We start from the raw sequence: 24547 nt of genomic DNA, 5'->3' as shown, positions 1-24547 counted from the left end.
AGTAGTACTTTTGTACGTCTGTTTTTATACTGATTAAAATAACAAAATATATCAAGTTCATTCAGGAGTTGTAGATGTGCTGGTTTGTGAATTTTGCTGCATACATATTGTTACCTACGCTTTATGCTAAGCTAAACTGACTGGCTGCTTGCTCCAGCTATATGCTTCGCATACAAACATGAACGTGGCACCGATATTCTAACCTTGCAAGAAAGCGCATGAATGTCAAAATATTCCTTTGCTAATTAAGAACAGACATATGCCTCTGCGTTGCGTTCTTGTGTTTTAATAACCTCCCTTTGTGTCTGGATCGTGGCAGCCATATATTAAGGATGATAAATAACTAATCAATTTCTCCTCTCAACCAAATCCAGCGACAGGAGGAGCCAGTCAGCCTCCATTCATCGCTGTCACATACTGTAAGTGAGGCGCCGCCTCGCGCCCGCAGGACAACAAAGAGCAGCTGACTGCAGCCATATGTCTCTCAACCTACTTAAGCTTTAAACATCTCGCTGTGTTTCCATTTTTATTATCTCCTCTTTCCCCCTTTTTTTTCCCCTCCCCTCTCTGTTTTGCATGGCCCTGGACACAGAAACCAGACCCCCACTCTCTGCCCCAGCGACCTGGCAGAAAAGGAGCGGCCGCTGCGTACCTTGCCAGTGGTGGTCACCAAAATCAGCAGAAGCTCGCCTGCCAAAAGCGCCATTGATTTGTGCTGCGGCCCTGAGCTACGCTAAGCCCGGTCCCAAGTCACAGATCAGCAGCTCTACGCCTGTGCTGCACTCTCTCTCCGGTTTGTCTTTCACAGCAGACTGAACCGGGGAACCCAATGCCAGCTGGCCTGCCAGGAGCCTTTTTTTTTTTTTTTTTTACCCAGATACTCCATCAAAGTGAGGTGTGGTAATTAGACAGGGTTAATGCCAAAGCCAAGCCACGCCATGCCACAGGTGCCTTCTTATTATTGGACAGGTTGATTATCAAGTGTCCCACAGCAGCAGCAGCCTCTGAATGGGTTCAGGTGTCCTCTCTGTGGACTGGCAGACATGACTCTGTGCTCTTTCAGCTGCACATATTTTAGCATATTCCTCCCATTTGAAGGAGTCAGTTCATTCATCTCTCGGCATCGGCTTAGCACATCCTATCCACGTCTCGCCACGGCTCATTGTTGTGCTTGGGACAGTGATTACTCTGGAGAGGCTATGGATTAATCAAGAGTGTGGAGAGCACATTGATCTTCAGTCCAATACATCTGATATTGGCGTCCACTCGATGGCGGGGGGAGAAGCGCAGCATGGAAATCAATACCGTAAGGTCAGGGGGTCCCATTTGGGAAACAGGTTACAATTGAGGTGACCATGTTACGACAGCCTATCAGATGTCCTTCACTGAGTATGACATGCATTTGACATACAGCCGGATTGAAAACAGGCTTCAGACTGAGCTGTGAAATATATCGATGACCTGAGTAATTATATCCGCATTACTGATGATTATTTATCAAATATCTCTCTGTGATAGTGTCGCAATAGTGATAGAGGTGAAACGTTGTGGCTCAATGTTGTCACCAAACTTCATCTTCTCCTATGCTCCTGTTAATCCACAGATGTGCTAAGGTCATTCATATATATATATATGTATATATATATATATATATATATATATATATATATATATATATATATATATATATATATATATATATATATTTGTATTGCAAAAGAGCCTTAAGATATTAAATCATTATTTTAAGGCCTTATTAAAGCAACATTTGTACTTTTTGACCTCAGATTAACAGCTTCAAAGTCATTTTGATGGTCCAGTGTCTTGTAACAGGGTTAATGGTGTCTCTGTCGCAGACGCTCCGCTGCCCCATCATTAGTTTCTGCAATATGTAACTTGGGTTGTCATGAGTTTTGTTTGTAGTCAGCACCTACGTTACTTCTGACAAACTGTTACTCCTCGATTCCACCAGATATGACACAGTAGTTCAGCTGAATTTAGAACCGAGCAGACAGGAAGTCATGCACCAAAACAACAATATTAACATCTGGTTACTTTTCAAATAAAACACTCCGTGTTGAACCACACAAATCTCAAAAAAGAGATAAACACAAGCTCTTCTGCTAATCCTTCGGTCGGGAACACTTTATGTTGTTGTTTTTATAACACATACCTATAACTGCGGTCGCATGTGATTATCGCCAGAACTCCTCAGTCTCGCGACGCCAGCTGTCGACTGTACTGTGCCATGGCGGACTCAAAATGCAACCAGTGGTGGTTGCCGGACGGAATTGCGAGGTAACAGGCCTGGGATTTGTATTTACCACAGTGGTGCCGCCCATATGAACTGTGGGAGGCCCAATTATCTACATAATGTTGATTTAACAAAAATATTCAAAATAAAAATAAAAGAAATATTTCAAAGCGTACAGAAGGGAGAGAAAAACCAACAATTTTTTCTAGTTTGACAAGCAGTCACACTCACCTTCCTCCCCCCTCTCCCCCCAAAAAGAAATTAACCACAGCCATAAATCACCATCTGGAAAGCCGATTTACTTGAATCCAACTTTTTTTTTTTTTTTTTGGAGCAGTCCACTTTATTTTCTCCTTTATTTAGTTTTCCTCCACAGTTTGAAAATATAATAGTCTGTGATGAGCACCGCGCAACTAGACAGTGATTTATTGCAGAAGGAAAAACAACCCCGCCGTGCCTCTGCTAGAAAAAGCTACGCAGAGGTATCGGAGGGTACGACTAATTATTTCGTCGACTGATCCCAAGTTTGACCTCACGCGGTCTTGCTGATCACACTGGTGATTGACCGTGTACTGGTTTTTAAAAAAAAAGAAAAAACCCAGCAGCTCAGGATGCTGCGTGGGTGCATCCCACTGCAAACACAGTTGAATATTGATGAACAGCGCACTCCACCCAACCTGTTAAAAAGGAAGAGTGCAGAATGGAGAACTATGGGCCCCATCCCGTGCATGGTTTGAGTTTTTAGCGTTGGGTGGTGGCGCTGAACACTTTCTCAAGTGTGACAACGGCAGTCATGCATGGAGTTGGATTCAATTCCATACGGCAACGCAGGATGAGCGGGCAGCTGCAGACGGACAAGCTGGTCGCATGAATATATAAAGACCTGAAACATCAGAATGGTAATAGATGCACTTGTAGAGGCATTAACATATTGATGAGAATATTTTTTTTTCTATGGATAGAAACATGCTTATACATGTGTATGTGTGTGTGTGTGAACTACTGTTTGGGGTAATGAATTTAAAAGGCCACGTTCTCCTGCTGATTCTCTGTTTGTTTCCCGCCACAGGTGAGTTATTTAGTCAAGCATCCTTATCTCCGAATTAAGCCCCATGGCGGCGACCAAAAAAAAATGATGCTCTGCCACAGTTTTTGCTTTTTTTTTTACGGTGTGCGGCATCAAGGTAAACACATCAAATCCCTCAACCTGATATTTTTTCAGCCCTGGAAAAAAATGCTCCCAAAAAAAAATTCATGCAAATCAGTATCTGAAAACATGTGGGTGAACGTTCCTCCACTCTGTTTTTTTTTTTCACTATATTTAAAAGGATGACACGACTTGAAAAGGGCTGGTGGGTGAAGATGAAAAAAGCAAAAAGAAGAAAACAACAATGCAAGTCTTTTTTTTTTTTTTTTTTTGCCTTTTGGTCGTACACAGGACCGTTTTTTAAATTTTTTTTTTAATTCCAGCGAAAAAGGAATGGAGCTTTACTTTCCTGGCTGACTCACAGCAGCGCCGCTGCGTAGCCGAGAGGGAGGAAGGAGGAGAAAAGGCGGGGGGGGGCTCGTCTCATCGGAGCTTGACATGAACTGCCCTCCTGGAAAAAGGCTCTGATGTGACTGACACCTCTCTCCTCTTTGTCTTCGCCACTCCAATTAGCTCAGTGACAGGTGCATGTGGAGAGACGAGGCAATCAATTACCGTCCCCTCTCTTCTCTCCCCTGTCCTCTCTTCATCCTCCTCTCCCTGTGTCTTTATCACACTTCGTCCCCTCGCCTTGCTTTCTTTTTTCTCGCTCTTAATTCATTCTTTTTTTAACCACTTTCCCCCCCCCCATTCATTCATTCACACCTTGTCTGGCTTCTCATTGTCTCCTCATAACGTCTCCTCTCCTCTCCCTCCCTCCTTATCCCTCTCCTCTCTCTGTTTCACTGCAGCATGCCTACAGTCAGGGTGACAGAGGGAGAGGAAAGAGGGAACGTGTCATTCAAGACTGTGAGGCATCCTCCCGCTTTAATCTCAGACACACCAAGCAAAAACTGCTCTGGGGCATAACCCCGACGTGACTCCACCACTACTGGCAGACGAAGTCACAGCTAAAAGGCTTCGCGGTCCTCTGTTAGGTCCTTCTTACCACAGCTTTGTCTCATTTAAGAGGCAAATCAGATGTTATTCTTCATCATCGCAAGTCTTAGTCATTTATTTGTCAGAGGCTAGAGTCAAATGTATCTGGAAAAAAATCAATATGCACCCTTGGTTATTTAAAACTCTGATGTCACTGCAGGTTTCAGGGTGGGTCTTCTCCACTTGGATGTTTTAATGGTGAAAGTTTGCCACCTGCTGGTAATCACCGTCACGTCCTCCGGCGCCCCTCGGATCAAAACCTCTCTCATGGCTCCTTTAAAAAAATAAAAATAAAAAAAAACACACTCGCCCTCCTGACATTTAGTGCTGCCAAATGTCCACATGAAGTGTTTCATTCTGTTAAGGTCAAAAGGAAGTTTCTTGACGTCGGGCTAAAGGGGATCAAATTAAATGGCTCCAAAATGTCTGACTGGTTCCGTGTTTCCAGCCCCCGTGGTATAAATTTAAAAAAGGCTTCAGGGGCGATAACATGCTCAAAGTTTCACGTGTCACTTCACTGGTGAGCCTCCTCGCAGGCACAAGGTCATCTTTCTAAAGTCCAAAGTTCAGGCCCTTCTGTATCTATGAACAGTATACTGAACGCCTGCCAGCTGTGTCACAAAAAGGATTACATGACTTTCTCCTGCACATTATTAAACAGCAACTGTAGTTTGTCCACTCACACAGTAGGCCTACCCTCTAAAGACCACCATCCCTTTGCTATATGGAATTTTTACATTGATATTTTCTTTCATAGTGATGTTTTCTACTGCAGTGGCCAGCTGTTTTCAGCAGAGAAAGCAAGCAACTTACAGCTAGCTTGGCTGGCTACTTAGTGGGTAAACAAGTGGAGTGCTTAGCAGGAGAGTGAATATTGGACTTACATTGGCCAAGGGTCTATAGAGACATGACTCCGGATGAATGATGTTGTTGTTCCTCGTCTGTTGGATGTGTAGATGGGCAGTTGATTGCTAACGTGGATGTCGTGTTGGTTTTTTTATTGAGTTCTCAGATTCTTTCCAGCTGCTCCCAAATCCCTGATTGCAGGTTTGGGCAGAGGTATGCGCTCTACTGATTGGCATTCTGGCGATCAGTAGAGCGCATACCTCTGCCCTTAAACTCAAACAAGCCGAATCACCGTAACTAATTAACCAGAACTTAAGATCAGCAAATCTAGATTTGCATCGAATGGTGCTCACTCATAGATACACGCCACCTAAATGTGCCTGATTTAAAAGAATAATAATTTTTAAAAAAAAGTGGGGGAATGAAAATCCTGGATGCACACCAAAAGTTAATGGGGTCTACTCTGGGCCAAGACCCATCCTCCATCCAAGTTTCACGGAAATCCATTGAGTAATTTCTGTGTAATCCTGCTGACAAACTGACACCTTAGATAAACGCGACCTCTTTGGCAGAGGTAATGAAACATTTAGTCAGGTGATTGGTGATTTAGCTATTTTTAGCCAAAAGGGCCAAATACATTAAGAGCTATAAGTTGTGCAGGAACACGGGGAATCACAGCAACGAACAGTTTTACGAGAAGATGAATTGAGGTGACGTCTATTCATCATCTGACATCTGAAAAATGTCCTATATCTGACACAAAGGGGTCAGCTGATACAGTACATATATATCATGGGACCTGTAGGTTTAGATCTACAGATCATTGATTCTCTTCAGCAGGAACTATAATTCAACGCAGAGAAGAATAAAAAATGGGGGTGAGTAACCTACAGTTAAAACATGATGTCTTGGTTCCTTGACGTTTATAGATTAATAGCATAACTGAACATTTACTTGTCATTTTGATAAAACAGTCTTTCTACCAACGGGGTATGTAAGAAATTCAAGGATAAGGTACTTTTTTTTTTTAAATAAAGACACTCAGTCGATTCATCATGACTAATGCTCGGGCGTCCTTGATTCTTCTCATCAAGGTTTAAGTGAAAAAGTGGTCTTCAATCATTTCACCATTACTGAAACTGTCATTCTATAAGTGCCGTACAAGTGAAATGTTTTACGGACCATCGTTGTTGCGGCGTTACAGTGTGGTCAATGTCACATCAAAACTACCAGTACATGAAAGAAGACACAAGGCAAGTTATTTTTATTTTTTTTCCTTTTTGAATGTGGCATGGCGCCATTTATTTATTAAAGTTATGCATAACCTTCCAACTTGATCATTGTACAGTATTCTTGAACTTCATGACATTATTAGGATATCAGGCAGTCGGATCAGCATCGCCAACGTTAGCAGGAAGAAGCAGCAGTTCTGTCAGGAGCTGATACAGAGGGAGCATGACCGCTCCGTGAAGAGGAGGGGGGAGGAAAGAATGGGGCAAGATCTAGATGAGGAAGCATGACATATAGAGTGTGAGAGGGGATAAATAAGCATGACAGCCACTGGGGCTGTGAGGAAAAGGGAGAAGGATGACACCCATAAGTGTTCACAGGGAAAAGAAAGGGGGAAGAGTCATACGCAGAGGAGAAGAGGAGCAGACGAGAGGTAAAGTACCCCTCACGGTGGGGGGGAGGAAGAGGAGGAAAGAGGCATCACAGAAATGCAACAGGACCAGATCAGAGCCTTCGGACTCTTCATTCTAGTTAACACCACACCTAGAATTCATCTGAAATTCTAGACTTTAACACAATGTATGAGTTTTTTTAACACAATGGGATCTATCCATCACCAGTGCAACTCTGGCCTCTATCAGTCTGAATATATTCCTGCCATTTCATCAGGGTACGCTAAGGCTAGCGCGCTTGTATGCTAGCGTGCACTCAACACTCACACTAACCCTGTGTGACTGAAGCAGGAGAAGCAGCCAAAAAGGTAACACCATGGCCATTAAGCATGCAAGCAATGTGGGGAAACACTTAAAAAAAAAAAAAAAAAATGAAAAGAAAGAAAATAAATACATCTTGGGATAAAAAAAATCTTAATACATTATCTTAAAATTTTCCTTTTCTTGTTTTGTGTTTCATATATATATATTCTAAACACACATCTTTGTACATTTTGGTATAAGTTCTCTTTCTTGCAGGGAGCTCCGGAGGGGGGGGGCGGGGGGAATGGGTGTTAGATGGTAGAGGGGTGAGGTTTCGGGGGGGGGCAATCCCACCTCGCTGATTGCCTTGTGCTGATGGAGAGGGGGGTGGGTGGGGTGGGGCGCGGCATCAACAAAGATGACTCCACCCTTCAAACGTTTCCGCTCACACTCAAGTCTTTTATTCTCTGTGGCAACCGCGGGCGACGGCGATGGAAAATAAGAAGAGGGGGCTCAGCAGTGAGAGGACAAGCTTATAGGATGTCCAGAAAGTCCAGGACACAAGAAGTAGGAACAGACTACTGAGTCGGTACTTCCTCTTTGGGACCAGAGCCAAAGGCTGAGGCACAGACTTCCACTATCTCTTATCTGTGGGGAAGAAAAATGGAGGTGAGGGAACAGAAAAAGCCAGGAAGTGATTCACGTATTAAGATGTAGTGTTTCATATGTTGACACCAAGCATTAATAGAGATACCTTTGTTTCCATCCGCGTCTGCCGCTGGTGGCCTCTCTGGCCTTTGGCGTATTAAATTATTGTACTTGGCCTCAACCTCCTGAAAGAGAAACGCACCACTTACCGTTAGATCGGGCAGTAAAAATGACACAATGTGTATAAATATGGAACTTTTATAGGTATGTGCTGGTGGGCTCTTGATTGTTAATCACCTTCAGATAGTTGAGGTTGGCCTGAAGGTTCCGAAGGTGAGACAAGACCTGTCTGCTAAAAGAAGAGAGGCTGCCGGCCTGTGACGCTGAAGAGAACCTCAAGTTGATGCCAGAGTCGGCGGCGCAGCCTTGCGAGGTGCGCAGCTGCTTCCCCGTGGTCGACGCCAAGATGTCGTCATCTGTGCTGCTCTCCCCCGGGCCACCGTAACCCTCCAGGACTAAATATCCTGCTGAAAGAATCAAATGGACCCATTTAGTTCTCATAACATCGGGATCAGAGAAGAGATAAAGATCACTGAGCAAATATATTTAACTGTAAGCACAATCTCTTTAAACAATGTAATTCATTTCTGACAAATCAATTTGTTCAATCTGACTCGGCTCACCATAATCTTCAGGAGAATCAAAGAAGCCCGTGTCCCCAGAGCCCAGGTCCTGAGTCGGGTCCTCTGTCTGGGAGCTGTTCTTCTCTGAGCCATTGTGGACCATCACCCGTGCACGGCTGTCTACGGGGGTCCGCAGAGAGGTGGTCCTGAGGAGGCGGGCCCCTGTGGAGCGTTTGGTTTGCTCTGCAGCCTCCTGGGACATCAGCTGGGTCACCAACACCTGCTTTAATGCTGCCACTGAGAGACAGGTGAGAGGTTAATGATTATCTCAGTACAGCTGCTTAATACGCTGCATGTGTCATGCTTGATTTTTGAGTCATCAGCTCCTTGTGCTTACATGTTTTCAGTGCTTCGTCTGCTCTGGAGGGAAACATGTTAAACGAGTCTCCTTCTTTGCCATCTTCAGCCACTGGGTAAGCAAGCTCTGGGTCCACGAAACCTTCCTCTTCCTCCTCTTCCTCCGCCTTTACCCCCTCAAACGGATTATTACCTGGTAGAGAGCTCTGCATCACAGTTCTAGTGGCTGGACTGCTCTCTTTATCTAAGGAGGTATAATCAGAAGAGGATTATCCACACTACAATTAAATACAAGAGAATATCTGAATTAATAGGAAAGAAAAAGTGAAGACGTAAGTGGCTCCAGGTACCTGTGGACTGGGTACTGCCGGTGGATGTGCGATCTGGGTCTCTACTCAGCCTGGAAACACCTGCTGTAATGATCTCCACACCATCTCTCTCCCCACTGAAACACAAGCAGCATGTTATGTTAATGAAATCGAAGAAACAACGGATTTGATTATATTATAAATACGATGGAGTAACATACTCAGTCTGAGGTAATGGTATGACGCTGTGAGGTTTGACTTTCATGGCATCAGCTCTCTGGGTGATTAGACGCTGCCACCTTGTGCAAGGAAAAAAGAGTTATCACCTTCACACATTTAACAACTGGGGCAATAAAAATGTTCGTCATCAATCAGGAGTTAAGGGACTCACGTTCTCTGATCTGAGACCGTGGGTGCCATCAGCTCGTAGATCTGGGCTCCATTGTCCGACATAGATAGGACGAAGAAGGACTTGTTGTCTGGCAGGAGAGAACGTTCGGGCTGAGATTAATGACAATTCTGTACACACTTTTGTTTGGATGATTTGATCCGATCCAGCTTTATCACCTAATTGTTCAGCCTTGTTTGTAAACGGCAGAACAGAAAAACAGATTAGGCGATTAGGTGTTAACTGACCTGTGGCCACGGAGCGCACCAGCACGGTGTTGAGTTTGATGATGGGGCTGAAGATATGTTTGGTATCTGCCGTGCCTGCCAGGTTTTTACTGTGACACTTGAGTATCAGACGCTCATCTTGTTTCTGTAGCAGAACGAGGATGTCCTCCAGGAGGAGTGTGTACAACTCTGAAAAGAGACAAGCAGATAGTTATATTTACTGTTTTAGAAGCAATGTCAAAGCTTGATAACAGTATTTTCTTTTATGATGTGCTAAATACAAACCAATAGTTTTGTCCTTGTTGACTTTCCATGACAGCGGTCCCTCGTGCACCATTGTTCTTTTGGTCAGATCCAAGTTCTAATGAAGGTAGAAGATGGAAAAACATTTTCTCCAGTACATTCCAGGCAGCGCTACCTGTCTACCGAGCAGTTATTTCAAACAGCGCATGTGGGTGTTCAACAAGTAGGTGTGATTTAACTGAAGCTAAAAGGGTTGTGTAGAAGTCTCACCTTTAGCTCCAGGATCATGGGGTTGTCTGTCTGCTTTAAAGAGGAGAGGTCCAATCTTCTCTGATAGTCCTCCAACCTCTAGAGGAAAGATGGAGAGAAGCAGACACAGTGAAGGGGGGATAAGTAAGCGCACTTTTAAAAAAACAAGCCACTGCCTGGGGAGAAAAGGAGGTAGAGAAATAATAAAATTGTGGAGGAGCAGGAAAGGACTTAGGATGAGAATAAGAGAAAAGTCTCTGAGAGTGCATGAAATGGAAAGAAGATTTTATAAAACATTGCACCTGCTTGTCCTCAGATTCCTTCACAGCCTGGTTGACGTGATTGAGGATCTTTCTACAGCAGTCTGCCGCCTGCTTCACTTTTTCCTTCTCCGCTGCATTCTCTGAAAGATATTATGACATCGAATAAGAAGTGAGGCCTCCTCATTTCTTCGAAAGGGGGGGCTGTCCGGGAAATTGATATTTCCACTGTCCATTAACACACCATCGTTCTCAAAAATTATGATAAATCAGGGGGGCATTATGAGCTCATAATAGCTGGTTATACTTTATCGTTAGCGCATTGTCTCTGTGTGAAGCCCAAACCCCAGCCAAGACTAAAATGATGGACCAAATAATGGGTGAGACATTTCCCAAAATGTGCACGACCGCTCGAGGACCATTAAAATGATAATCTCTCCATTTGTCTCTGTAATTCACTAATGCTTGGCATGTTGCCATGTAGAACCTTGCTAAAGACTTCATTTGCTTCATTTTTGTCCACTTCCTTCCACCTCAACAGTTGATTTGCATTTTTATCTATTGTGGGGTTTTTTTTTACATGCAGATTATAAAATGCAAACTAGGTATTATTCCTGCAATGCGTGTTGCCATGGTTAACAGCGACATTAGTAAATTAATGCCCATACTGAATAAATTGCCTCATAGGATACTATTGATTTAAGGATCTCAGGAGTGAGAAGCTGAATACAATAACTGACCTCTACTAATGAAAGTTGTGTGCGGAGGAGCTGCACCAGAGCAGGCCAAACTTAGAAAAATAATTAATTTCTTTTTTAAGTTCACAGCGACAACCAATCTGACCAAATATACAACACACTGTCAGGGAAAAGAATAAATATAATAGTGTTTTGAAGCTGTCATTTTTAAAAGCAGATCACAATGACTCTCTGTGATTGGAGTCAGTGGTTGAAATATTTGTGACAAAGTGGAACAGACTGCGATGTCTGTGTAAGGCTTCCAGAGAGGAATCAGTTTATGTACATGCATTAACCAGAAGTGTTTTGTAAAAACCTGCTCTGTTGTTGCTCCTGCATGTTGACAGCATTAAAGGTGCACTATGTAACTTTTTTAAACAAGGCCCATCAACAGAAATAGCAGTTTACAGGAGCTAACATGAGTTTTAGATTAACTTTAAAGCCATATGTTTACATTTGAATCTGTAACCTGGGGTCAGGTGAGTGCAAGTATAACGCAAAAAGACAGTATTATGCAGTTTAAAGATTTGTAACATCATCAAGCAGAGGAGCTCTACTGATTTAAACCACAAGAAATACGTTTCGGATAAATGAAATCAGACAAAATGTTTGTGGCAATTAAGATTACTTAAAGACTATTTTGGCACCTGCAGATGCCCTGCTTGTGTCCATCAAATTAGTTTATAAAGCTGCAATTAGTCCATAGGGAAAACATGTATCTTCAACAAATTTGATCATTAATCAAGTACTTTTTTAGAGCAAAAATCCCCACAATTCCCTGCTCTGAGACCCTGGTAACTTGTAATGGAGATGTTCTGTACTTTCTGTTTTTTTATAGGACAAAAGATTAATGGTTTAATTAAGAATATAACGAGTAGAAATGTTTGGTTGGTTGCAGCTATATTCTATCACCATTCAAGAAAACTAATATCTACAAGCCACATTTATGGATCATTCATTCATCTTGATTTGAATCATTATTATGTGCAAGGCCATGCACATGGTTAGTGTGTGGAGTCATTTTTGCACTATAACAATGTTGTGCACATAAGCTGATTACAACATGAACGAATTACTGCAAATTGTTGTGAAGGAACTCTGATTGGTAAGGAAACACTACAGCACCTGTGTACTTGGAGATGTTCTCTAGTAGCAGGGGGTACTTGGTGAGCCGCTGCATTTCTACAGGAATGATGTCTTTAAGCTGCAGTCGGCGACACAGTCTGTTACTCTCGGCCTCCTGCCAAGCAATAAATAAAATCAGGTTGGATGGTCATCAAACAGCATAAGTACATATTTCAAGAAGTATGTTTCAGGTGACTAAATGCGACTTGGGTTGAATCTTCTCTATGATGCATCCATTCAGTAATTTTCACTCAAACGTTATCTCTGTCGAACAATTTTCTGCAATATGTGAGCATGATGTCAGTACCTGGATGAACGAGGTGAACCGCGAGTCTTTCTTTTGCTTGGTCTTGATGATCTCTAGAGCAAATGGCTGGTTACTGCAGAACGTCCCCACTGCCTGCTTGATCTTCTCCTCCTCTCCGCCGCTGAACTGTAACCACCCAACCCAAGACAGGACAGAGACGGTGATCAGTCACTCAGTCGATCTGGGTCAGGGGTAGTTGCCATGGAAATGTCTAGTATTTAACCATTACAATGAGCAGCAACTCCCAGAAGGGGGCCAGGCTTAAGTCCTCGCAGCAGCAGAGACGGCTTAAGTTTGAACGTAGACTAGATCGATCAATCTGACCCTCAGGGGACCGTTTACCCAACTTAACCCCCTTAGACAAGGCTGCCAGCTGATATGTAGGGACCTCTCATCAAATGTATCACACATGATATAGAGATGTAGAGATGTCAGCCAAATTTAGGGCACTGTCTGACATAACCATTTACAGAAACATGCTCCGTTTCACTTGCTTCCACTGCGAATACAATTCTTGTTACTGAGGAGGGCGGAGTTGTTCCTTTGTGTCATGTTTAAGCTTTGTAAGAGTAGAATTCAAGCTCTTTTGAAGAACTTCACCAAAAATTTCCAAACTCTTGAAACATTTATCATCACATCTAAATTGATGTGGCAACCAAAAAAACAAAAAACAGGACCATTTAATTTCAAATATCAAAAATATTTAGTTTTGTGTAGATGAAACACAAGATAATGATGATTTTCAAGGATTAGTCAAATTTGAGCTCATTTCTAACATAAAATAAACAAAACGGTTAAGCATTTTCCAAACCTTTAACACTTTCTATAACCTCAGGATTTTGGTGTAGGATGTAAGGATTTAATGTTAAGTGTAAAAGAAACCCTTCTCTTTGTTCAAAACCATTATCACATTCAATTACACTGTCTAAATAAAAAGAATTGAACCTGAAAAACACCAACAGTAAAACATTTTTCCTCCACTTTAAAGGAATTTAAAGTGGGGAAATTTCAATTTCTTAGCTGTTTTTTTCCTGCCATCAGTCATCTTGAAAATGTATTCAATATAAGAAAATGTTTGAAAGAGGATATACAATTTCAGCCTGAGAATTGTACTCACCCAGGAGAGCAAGTCGTCTCCTATCTGATCAATTACTGAAGACTCATTTCTCTTCCGAACGGCTGCCATTTGCTCCAGTATTGAAGCTGTAATACAAAGGAGAAGCACCAATGGACCGTCAACGTGTGTGTGTGTGTGTCACCGTGTGTGTGTGTATCTAATGGCGGGTATACACTACAGGATTTTTCAAACCTTCACAGATTAGGAGACCACACACTTGATGATAACAAAACACAGATCACACAAGATCTCTCTCTGCTGATCTTATAGTGTGTGGTGTTCTCCGTAGTGCACACCACACACTAACCGATTCTTCAGCAGAGTATCAGGTTCCTTCACGCGCAATATTGCAAATCTTGCATGGTCAAACGTGACTTTAGTGTAAACAAACATGGCGGATGAACCGGAAGATGCAGTGGTGGTTGTTTTACACCTATTACTGGCTGAAAAAGTCCTGGAGACGACGAGAGTGTGGGCTGTATGCGTTACAGCGCGAGTTGGAGGTGAGTAAAAATTGTCAGAAGTATTACAGATAGCTTCGAGAGCAGCGCTGTGCGCTCTGGCCCCGGGTACTGTGGGTAACCATGGTAACAGGTAAATAAAAGGCTGACGGAGAAACACAGCTGACTCAGGTCGCATATTGATTGGCTGTTGGTCCGGTACACGTGACATCACACGCTGTGCGTGCTCGGCTCCGCTCGGAACACCCCACACATTACAGGATTTCTAGTTTCAAATATTAAACATGTTCATTATTTACGATCTCTCCTTCTGACACCTTCCGAGCGGATCTGACTGGACAAAATCACTCTTAACACACCCCACACCACAGGAAAATCAGACACGATGTCCTTTGCAAACATCAGATAATAGGGCCTTTGCTGGCTTTGATCGTAAGGGGGAAATCGAGACAAAAATCGGCCCAATTATCCTGTAGTGTGTACCCCCCTTAAGATAACAAAGACAAGGAACACAACGCAAAACTAAGAATGCTCTCAATGTTTTATCTTTGTAGTTTAGTTTTGCTTGCATTTTTTATTCTTACTGCCTTCCTTCAGATTTTTGCAACTGTTTAAAGGTTCAAGAGCAGCCATGCATAGATAAGAAGTTCTGATGGATGTATGCGTGTACCATGCAGCTGAAGAATCTCCTCCAGATTTGTGAAAATGTTCTTGATGTCAGCAGGAGGCAGGATGGCCTCTTTGGAGAGCTTCTGGTAGAAAACGTGGTCCAAAACTCTAAGCATCCGGACGTGTGCACGCTCTGTGTAAAACAGCTCTGCAGACACAAACGCAAGATGTTAACTCAAGATGGCAGACAATTCATGGCTCAGCATGATTTACATTTGACAGCAGCTTGCTGGTGCTGTATATCATATCATTATCTAACACAACAGTGTTTTTAAGCACACTGAAAGGGAATTATTTGAAAATAGATCTGGCTTTAACATATCATGTGAAGTGGGAAGCCATGTCCTCACCATTGATAACTTCCTGTCTCTTGATTTCCTGAGGCCGGAGACCTGCTAAGACCTCTCGTCCCACTAGCTGCTGCCAGTACGGGGGGTCATGTTCAGAGTCTGTTCCCTGGTCGTCCTCGCTCTGCACATCAGCAGGACACAGTCCCTCAAGCCTGGGGCGAGACCGAAAGTTAACTTTTCATCTGGCTGATAAAATTATCAACACTACCTATTTTTCAGATGCATATATGTTAGAGAAGTCAACATAAACAGGTATTCTCACCTTCTAATTGCCTTTGGCGTTCCCTCGTGGGCTCTAGATGAAATATTGGACAGAATAATCAACGTTAAATAAAAATCAATCATCTCTATGTAAAGAGGCAAAACTGCAAATGTGACTGTTGACACACCTGTCGCTTTCTCTGTCATCCTCCTGCAGCTGGTCCAGGCTGTAAAGGTCAAAGTGCGTAGCAGGGTACGGCAACCCATCCAGAGGGTCGGACTGAAGGCCGTCGCTCAGCCTGGAGGGGCCTGAGGTCGGAGTCCCACCTGAAAGACAAAAAGTAAAAAGTTAGAAACCAACACTTCCTCTACCGATGTGTCTGATTCAGTTGTTCAGTAACTCACCCATATCAGTGTCTCGGCTAGTGTCGGAGCTAAAGGTGGCGCTGTTTGGAGACGAAGTGTTGACAGACGTGGAGTGTACAAGTTCAGAGCCCTCACTCGATTGGCTGCCTCTTAGACGACCGGCTTCCATGTGCTCGCTTGCTCCCAGTGTGGGCTGAGACAACTGTTTCTGAGGCCGGGGGCGGCCATCCAAGGCTTTACCAACTGAATACACAGAGAGAAAGAGTCAAAATTTGAAAAAGCCTCACCAGTAGAGCTGCAATTATTAAATTGTTAGTTGTAAACTTTGTCACTCAATTAATTGGTTTCAGAAAATTAAAAAAATGTAGTAATTTTTTGATTCCACAAAATACTTTTTTTCCCTCTGTGACAGAATACTCAATATATCTGGGATGTGAACAAAACAAGACTTTTTAGGATTAGCTTTGGGTTACACTGATCAACATTTTTTGTAATTTTCTGACATTTTAGAAGCAAAATGACTAACAGAGTAATATAAAAAAATTACTGTTCATGAAAATAATTGTTAATTGAAGCCTTACTTAACAGAAGTATCATAATTATGGTTTATTCTAAAGTCCTGTCACACCTGATGCTGCTTCGATGCGGCTGGGCCGACGCTGAGGTCCAAGGATGCTTGGAAATCTGGGTTTCTTCACCTTCTCTTCTCCTTCCTTTTCTGTCTTGATGCTTTTCTGATTTTTAAAAAATATATGAGAAGTGTCAGGCAGATGAGAGAGAGAGAGAGAGAGAGAGAGTCAAGGTGTAAAGATTAGCTTTATGTACCTTGATCTTGGGGAGAAAGTTGATCCTGACCCGTTTGGACTCCAGACTGCGAGGTTCCTTGACCCTCACACCAAGGTGCTTCATGTATGTATATATGACATACTGCATTGTAGTGCTAAAGGAAAACAACAGTAAGACTTTGGTCACCCCTTTCTGATTTGTGACAAATAAAGAAACAGATCGCTAAAAATTGAAGAGAACAAGTGTCCATATTGTGTCTTGTACCATATGTCGCACCAGTCTTTCTCATACAGTTTCTCCACAAACCATCTGCAGTGCGCTGCGACCATATGGCATTTCAAACAAGGCTGTTTTAATCAGTCACACGTTTGAATTATTGAATATAAACATACTGCATAAATTAGATGTTATCTTTAAGAAATTGCCTGAGCGCTTCATGCCTTTACTATGGAAGATGTAGAGTGGGGTTTGGATGACACCAATATGCTGTTCTTTGTCAAAACGTCAAAGACTATCCTTTAAAGATCAAAAATGACAACCACCGACAGATGTTATTAATTTAGATCAAGATTTCTGTAGTAGTTATTTTGAAAGAGTCATAAAGTCTAATTAAATAAACTGTGACACAGTAATTGTTTTAGATTACTATGAGACACATTACAGCCTGTAATCGCTATGAAGACAGATGGTTCGAGAGGCCATGAGAGCCCTTAAAGCCCTAAATGATCTCCCCTTGTGTGATTCGAGAAATACTCATATCAATTAACCAAATGATCCACAATTTTAGTTCACTTACCATTTCTCTTCCTCTGTGGTCTGAGTAGTTAACCTATAAACAACAAAAAGAAGAAATAAACATCTGAGTGGCAAATAATGATTAGAGACATAAGATCATGAGTATTTGTGCATCCAAGCAGCATATGTGTTTGTGGGATGTGCTACTTACAGGATATCCTCTATCTTGGTGATGATGTTTTCAGCATATGAGCGCTCTCGCTCCAGAGTGACACGGTCCCTGATTCTCTCTTGGTCCAGTCTGGCCAACTCTACTTCAGCCACCGTCAGCCCCATACTGCGCTTCTGCCTAGAGGTACAAACATATACCCGCAGTGTAATAAGTGAGATACTTAGGTTATACAAAAAGATAAGTTCTGCAATAAATCTTAATCTGCAAGACCAAAGAAAATAAAATGTCTGATTGACAAATTTACCTGAAATCCTCGAGATTCTTCTGAATGTCAGGGAGCAGAGAGTCCTGCAGTGTTTGAACATGCTGTCTGTTTATCTCCTCTGGGATCAGTTCTGTCCGCCGCCGGTCTGCAAACACATGCACACACACACACACAAATACTCACATATACTGTACTGCGTGACTCTAAAGCGATTATGGCAAGTGAACACTAAATATGCACTGTTACGGTTAAGCAATACTTTCCAAACCAGCAGAGCGTTTGATTTCTTAATACCTTAATTGGTAGCCTGCATGGTTGAGTACATGTTACATGGACTGTTTAATGAGGATGGCGATAGGAGCAAACAGAAGTACAAAAGGTGACACTAACAACAAAATGTTCACCTTTCCAAAATGACAGCACAGCATTAAATACTTACCGAGGTCAGCAGAGATGGATTCAGGAACAGGAACTTTCAGATTCTAAAAATAAAAGAGTCAGTGTCAACAAATGAGCAGGAAAAAAAATATTAACGAATAAACTAGATTCTACAAAATCGAGGCACCCATAGTCACATGGTGAATGATGCACTAGCCAACTTGGAACACATACATAACCTTACTCTAACCTATAAAGTTGCTGTCTTAGGCAATTTGGTGTTGACTGAGAAAATGTTTTGGTCATGTAGATCGTTCCATGTTAAGTCAAAACTGTTTCAGATTTATAGACAAGGTTTAAAGACAACAAACATCAGATGTTGGGGCTTTCCTTGGTCTATTTAGTGATGACCAATTATTGGTCAGAATCTAATCAGTGATGCACTGTACACATTCTGTGACACAAGACAGAAGAACATTAGATCAGCCTGACCTGTAGTGTTGCCCATATTACACTGTAAGGAACAAAAACTGTACTTACTGCTCCCCGGTCTATGAAAAAGGTGTGGAGGTCCATGAACACCCGTCTGGTCTCTTTGGAGTTGGTCTGCTTGTAGAAGTCAGCATAGAGGTAGCACAGCTGAGGACATAAGATGAAATACTAGTTAGCGATAGCGTCTGCCAGGCTGCGTGAAAACAGGAACTTATTGCTTAAAAGTTTTGAACAAGGTGTGCAGGATGAGGGTCTTACCACAGGAGCAGGGTCAAATTGAGAGATGACATGGTGAAGGAAGGCTGCGAGGTGGGCAGGGCGAGACTTGAGCTGCTCGATGCTGTTAAAGCTGTTACACTGGCCGTTAGTCTGAAACACAATCAGAAGAACAACTTTATCGTCTTGTGGTGTTTGCCGACGATGCTTACAATGAGATGTGTATGATTACCACAAGAAGATGTGTATGATTGTGTCAATCAATGTGTATGGTCAAGAAGATTGCCTGTGTTAAAATACCTGCTCCTGGTCTGAATCAAAATAGTCGTCCTCAGCACCAATTATTTGCGAGACGAGGCGGGAGGAGGAGGGACTGCTGACAGTGGTAGGGGACAGAGAGTCCTGGAGAAAAGATGGTGGTAAATGTATCTCACAAAGAAATTCTCCATTTGGACATTTTAATACACACTGTACATATACTTGCATTGACAGAGACTATTTACGTAATATCTAAAAACATGCAATATTTATCTATAAATCACACTTCTAACATCCAAACATTTGCTCCAGGAGATGGAGCAAATCAGTACATTTCTTGATTAAAATCTGCACATGGCCAAAGAGTATAACTACCAGGTCAGTGGCGTCCTCTGCCTCAGGAGAGTGGCAGGAATTGAAGCTGTTCCTGGGTGTGCTCTTTGGGCTGGGGCAGGATAACTCTCTCTGGCAGAGACTCTCTGGTGATCCAGGCCCAAACCCACGTGATATCTGGAGTTGACATGAAGCAGAACATTTTCACCCTCAATTCAGAAAAGAATTATCAAAAACTACAGGTGCCAAGTAATCAATTCAATTAGTTATTATACGTGACCAACAGAAAATGGGATACAGAATCAATACCTACACTTATTGTTCTTGCAGTGGTGTTGACCTGATCTGAAGCAGTCAAAGCTAAGCAGGTCTTATTAAGATTAATCTAATTTAGCATGATTTAGCCATGAATGTTCTTCCCTAAAGCTTATCTAGTCTTTGAATCAAGGCTGAGGGCACATTCAGATCAAATCTGTGCAGCAAAATGTCACAGGTTTTTGTCACATTGTGACTCCATGGTACATGTGTATCACATGTTGGGAACCCCGGCTGATCAGCTGAAAGACGAGGCTTCTATGTTGTTATGCTATTAGAATGCTGGTTTTACTAGAGATTGTTTATCCACATTGACGGTTTACAAATAATGCTAAACAACCAGCATGCATGACAGATTATTACTATGCGTTTTAGACTGGGGCACAAGTCCAATCCAAGTGATCACAAGTATTACATAGCGCTACACAAAGAAATGTCGTTTGTGTTCCCTCTGTAGCATTTAGCCATGCTAAGTAACAAGCCCAGCTACTGACCCAGTCTACTCTGCCTCTGATCTCCGGTCAAGCCTCTGCCACGGTAGGTTAAGCATGCCAGTGCTACAGTGATCGTCGGCATCCACCGATGTGTTTTAAACTGGTGCAGAATGCCAACTGAGCATGACACATTACATTACAATCCACTATGTTTTAAGTCATTCATGCCGCCATTCTGATTGCCAGCATATGTAATTGGCCACTGCGATGGGACGTCAGGCCCCATATCTTCAAAAGTTTAGTTTGTCTCAACCTTTTCGCCGCAGCCGGCTGTAATTTTCTACAGAACCCCTTACAACTGGCACTGTCGCAGCCATAACTGACTGCTCTCTTGGGAAAACCTGCATTTTTGCCACACCACCAAATTTGGCCTAAAACCACCCTAAATATGAAGATCAGTGGGAAATTTTAATTATCTGGTTAGTAGTGCTGATGGTCAACAACTTACAGGAGAGCTGGTCCAGGACAGGTCCGTACTGTTGTCTCCCTTCAAGGCAGGAGTGTGGTCTGTCTCAAACATGCTACCATCGTCTGCATCACTGCCTGGAACAGCCTCCTATGGATTCAAGTGAACACAAGACTTATTACTAAATATAGTATCTATATACTAAATAACAGCAAGATTCAAAAAGTTCCACATTTAACATGTTTTAGATGAAGAGCAAACTTACAGGCTAAATGGATGACAAATAATTAACCATGTAAATGTGTGTTTTAGGAGCATAATCTTGTTAAATACAACTTGTAAAGAGAGAGCAGACTGTTATGCTGACATGCATAACACTTGATTCAGTGAGTGGTGTATGTAAAATAAGCTGTCACACAGACACAAAAGAGTGGCTTCCCACAGAGAAAGCCTAATCCTCTGATAAGATTAGGATTAATGTTTGTCTGGAGCGATCCCTAAACGCACTACACAAAATAATGCAAACACAGCCTGGATGCTGCTGGTGCATCAGCGTCCCTGGATACCCTTCTGTGTATTTCAGTACATGGAGGCAGTTTATCAGTTTTGTGTGTGTGTGTGTGTGTGTGTGTGTGTGTGTGTGTGTGTGTGTTTGCTTCACCTGTGTTGCCCCAGTGGCCCTGAGGAGCTGACCCTGCAGCTGAGGAATGTGTTTCTTAGCTTCCTGGATGTCTTTCAGTAGTTTGGGGGAGGGGTTCTTGCTGTACTCCTCCTTCATGGCCTGTACAGAAAAATCAAAACCAAAAATCAGTAACAGTTGTATTGAGCTGTCTGTATAGTAGAATCAGGGTTCAAAGTTCGGCTGTATAGTCATTATACACTACATGATTGCGCAATAAAAGGCCGCTGTTGCCTCCACCCCTACACACTGCCTGTCTCCAACCTTAAGTTATGTTCTAAATAAAAACTGATGAAAGCAGATTATTTTATTTTCAACACGTCTAATGACAGAACGTTCCATAACAGGGTTTAATTATATACAACTATGCAATAAAGTATGCAAGTCACCTAAATGCTGCCAACACCTGTCAAGTAAAACAATGTTACAGTGGAAAGAAGACAGGAAGTGACAGTGAATGTTATGCTTACCTGCAGCTCCTGTGTCTCTCTGGAGAGCATCCTTTGCAACACGTCAACCTTTTGGTTGGAGACACTGTTATTCTCATCCTGTCGGGAAAAAATTAAAAGGGAAATTGAAACTCATAAAGGAAGTGCGCATTTGACTGCAGGTGAGGTGCATTCAAGCAGACCTTAGACATGAGGAAAGATGATGTAGATGGAATTTGTGGAGGCAAGACTTTGAAAGAAGGCAATTCAAGTAAGTGATGTACCCATGATGGGAGAGTGGAGGAGAAGCGGTCCTGAGGACTGTAGGGGCGCTCTGCTGCTGGGGAGTTTGGAGAGGAAATGCTAACACCCAACATTTCAGACTCTGCTTCAGACAAAGGGATCTGGGCGAGCCCTGGAGGCCGCCCCAACACTGTGAGGGCCACATAGGAGCCCGCTAAAGTGGTCAAACCAAAACAAAGTGTCAGTGTCACTTTAAGGTTTTTTTTCAAAATGAGAAGATGTGCTGGAACGGAGACAGAGGAACTTACATTTGATAAGCTTCACCACCTCTATGTGATTAGAATGTGTAACAAGGGTCCCGTTAACCTGGAAAACAGAAATTATACTATGATGAGAATAAACAGATAATAAATCCGTGGACTAAATCCAATAAATCCAAGTCGACATCACATTTGTATGGTACAGCATGAAGAAAGCATATAAACTGACTGGCCAGCAGGTGGCAGCCTATAGCCTCTGTTTCAGCCTTGGACAGGAAAACAGTGACGTTAGCAGTTTAAAGACATAGATGCAGATGAACACAATACCTTGATGATCCTGTCTCCTGTCTGAACACCTGCCCGCATAGCAGCCCCATCTGGCAAACAGAGAGAAAAAGAGCATTAGAGCAACAGAAGAGGTGTGGACGGAGAAGAAACAGGCGGGAAAACACAAAAGACACACATTTATTTCATAACGCAGTTGTTGATATGTCTGCACAATGAATACACTGTATAGCCTTGACAGAGCAGATGTGGCAAAGTGACTATTTGCGTGCTATTTTGAAAGACCATAACAGTGGTTATATTACGAGAAGGACCTGTTTCACAGCTCCACCCAAAACAAAGGGATTTAGGCATGAGACAGGTTATTATGAGATCCACGTCTGGCTCTACAGTCAGCAGCACATAGCTCAAGTATTTTGTAAAACAAATACAGATCCACTAATACACTACTTATGATGTGAATTTTGGGTCTTCATCTTTGTATCAGTATGCAGATTTAAAAGACATAATCGTGTGTGATCAGTTGGCATACAAGTAGAGAAATAGGCATGACTGATAATTTGTGACGAAATAATATAATAATAATATGTCAATATGTAAACAGATACTTGGATTTGATCCGTTTTACAACGAACAAAAGCCTTATCAAACTGCTTCTTGCTTGTTTTTAGGTTTAAAACCTATATTACAGATACAAACTAGGAATGAATTTGATTTGCTTCTCAGTTCATGATCAAAACAAAATTGTAATTTGTAACTGTATAAATTATTCACATGAACGATCTACTAAGTAGATTGCTTTCCGTGTTGAGTCATTAACAATAGCACAAATGGGGAGCCACACAGAGATAGTTAAAGGCTGCCAAGCACTGATGACAGTGCAACAAAAGTCCTTGATCGGTTCCTTCCTCTTCCGTCTCTCCCCATTGACGTACAGACCGTGTAATGTTCTCTGTGACCTGATAACGGCTCACATCATCCTCTACAGACAGTAAGAGACTGTTGGATACCACATAAGTATCCTGTAAAAGTCCCCTCTATAAGAGAAAACAAGATAAAGCAGAAGCAGCAGCTACTGTGAAACTACTGAGGAAATATATGGTCACTGGCTTCACTTCTCTAAGTAAGTGCCTGAGAGGTGGTGGTAGTGGTGGGTGCTGAGTCCCAGGAGCCCTAGTCTCTATTACAGTCCTCAACCAGAGGTCGTCATCATACTAACATTTTTTTCTTCTTCCTTTTAAGTTCGAAGCGCCTCCTTACCTTCTTTGACAAGCTGCACAAACACTGGGTTGTCACCGCTGACAGTGAGCCCAAAGCCATTTTCATCTTTCTGGATGATTACACATCGCTGGACCAGACCTGCAAGTGAGACAGACAGGAAAGAAAGACATAACAGTGTCTTCAAAAGGACCAGGAAGTCACTTCAAGAAATGTGCTTCACTCACTGAAGCCAGTGCATTAACAACCAACTTTCTGAAAAATGTAACTCATGCTAAGGAGACATTTTACATAAGTAACAGATTGTGAAGGGATGTGGCAGGTGATACAGTCTATGAACATTACTTTTTAAACTTCATTTTTTTAAGAGCGGCTTTACATGTGCTGTGCAAGCATTGGGTCTCACCTAGGGCTGGGCAATATCGTTATATTGTTAATGAGAGCTCATGTGTTGTCTATTTCTTGTTTTAAAGGCTGCATTACAGTGAAGTGATGTAATGTTCTGAACTTACTAGACTATTCTGCTTGTTCTAATACTTCCCTTTATCCACACTACTCACAATTATTTGGCCGAAATCTCATGATGTTAAAATATTGTGAGTATAGTCATCCCAACAATATTTTTTGCAATCTTCTCAAGTTATTTTAGTCAGAAATATAGTGAAATTTGATTTTGTTGCCTAATCCTGGCATTCATGAATTGCTGTATGTAAAGCCTACAAATATTGCAACATCATATTATGGCCCATATTGCCTAGACCTGGCTTCACCAATGGGTATAGGAATAGACTTTTCATT

The 24547-nt window shown here is 42.3% G+C and overlaps 1 protein-coding gene across 5 annotated transcripts in view; it reads right to left on the bottom strand.

Moving 5' to 3' along the window:
• Positions 1-6495: 6495 nt before the first annotated feature.
• The window catches only part of arhgef12a (Rho guanine nucleotide exchange factor (GEF) 12a), a 40394-nt gene continuing 22342 nt past the window's right edge, over positions 6496-24547 (bottom strand). For 4 of the 5 annotated variants that reach the window (XM_030395974.1, XM_030395983.1, XM_030395998.1 and 1 more), the window contains 37 exons: positions 23792-23890; positions 22574-22623; positions 22295-22352; positions 22028-22200; positions 21786-21863; positions 21298-21417; positions 20679-20786; positions 19464-19598; positions 19131-19232; positions 18873-18983; positions 18663-18761; positions 18184-18226; positions 17784-17889; positions 17519-17656; positions 17369-17401; positions 16612-16726; positions 16415-16520; positions 15826-16029; positions 15609-15747; positions 15482-15514; positions 15220-15371; positions 14871-15017; positions 13740-13825; positions 12623-12748; positions 12316-12430; positions 10496-10596; positions 10215-10292; positions 9987-10062; positions 9723-9890; positions 9478-9565; positions 9308-9385; positions 9129-9223; positions 8819-9022; positions 8482-8718; positions 8096-8325; positions 7905-7983; positions 6496-7798 (listed from right to left, as the gene is read on the bottom strand). In XM_030395974.1, coding sequence (XP_030251834.1) covers positions 7788-7798; positions 7905-7983; positions 8096-8325; positions 8482-8718; positions 8819-9022; positions 9129-9223; positions 9308-9385; positions 9478-9565; positions 9723-9890; positions 9987-10062; positions 10215-10292; positions 10496-10596; positions 12316-12430; positions 12623-12748; positions 13740-13825; positions 14871-15017; positions 15220-15371; positions 15482-15514; positions 15609-15747; positions 15826-16029; positions 16415-16520; positions 16612-16726; positions 17369-17401; positions 17519-17656; positions 17784-17889; positions 18184-18226; positions 18663-18761; positions 18873-18983; positions 19131-19232; positions 19464-19598; positions 20679-20786; positions 21298-21417; positions 21786-21863; positions 22028-22200; positions 22295-22352; positions 22574-22623; positions 23792-23890 — 4121 coding nt within the window. In that variant the 3' untranslated portion in view covers positions 6496-7787. The remainder of the gene's footprint in view (positions 7799-7904; positions 7984-8095; positions 8326-8481; positions 8719-8818; positions 9023-9128; positions 9224-9307; positions 9386-9477; positions 9566-9722; positions 9891-9986; positions 10063-10214; positions 10293-10495; positions 10597-12315; positions 12431-12622; positions 12749-13739; positions 13826-14870; positions 15018-15219; positions 15372-15481; positions 15515-15608; positions 15748-15825; positions 16030-16414; positions 16521-16611; positions 16727-17368; positions 17402-17518; positions 17657-17783; positions 17890-18183; positions 18227-18662; positions 18762-18872; positions 18984-19130; positions 19233-19463; positions 19599-20678; positions 20787-21297; positions 21418-21785; positions 21864-22027; positions 22201-22294; positions 22353-22573; positions 22624-23791; positions 23891-24547) is intronic. The other variant, XM_030395990.1, reaches the window with a different exon arrangement.

Source organism: Sparus aurata, chromosome 2 (genome assembly GCF_900880675.1).
Source record: "Sparus aurata chromosome 2, fSpaAur1.1, whole genome shotgun sequence".
In the NCBI taxonomy this organism is placed as follows: Eukaryota; Metazoa; Chordata; class Actinopteri; order Spariformes; family Sparidae; genus Sparus; species Sparus aurata.
The sequence above is the reverse complement of the archived record's forward strand: the minus strand, read 5'-3'. Positions and strand labels throughout refer to the sequence as shown.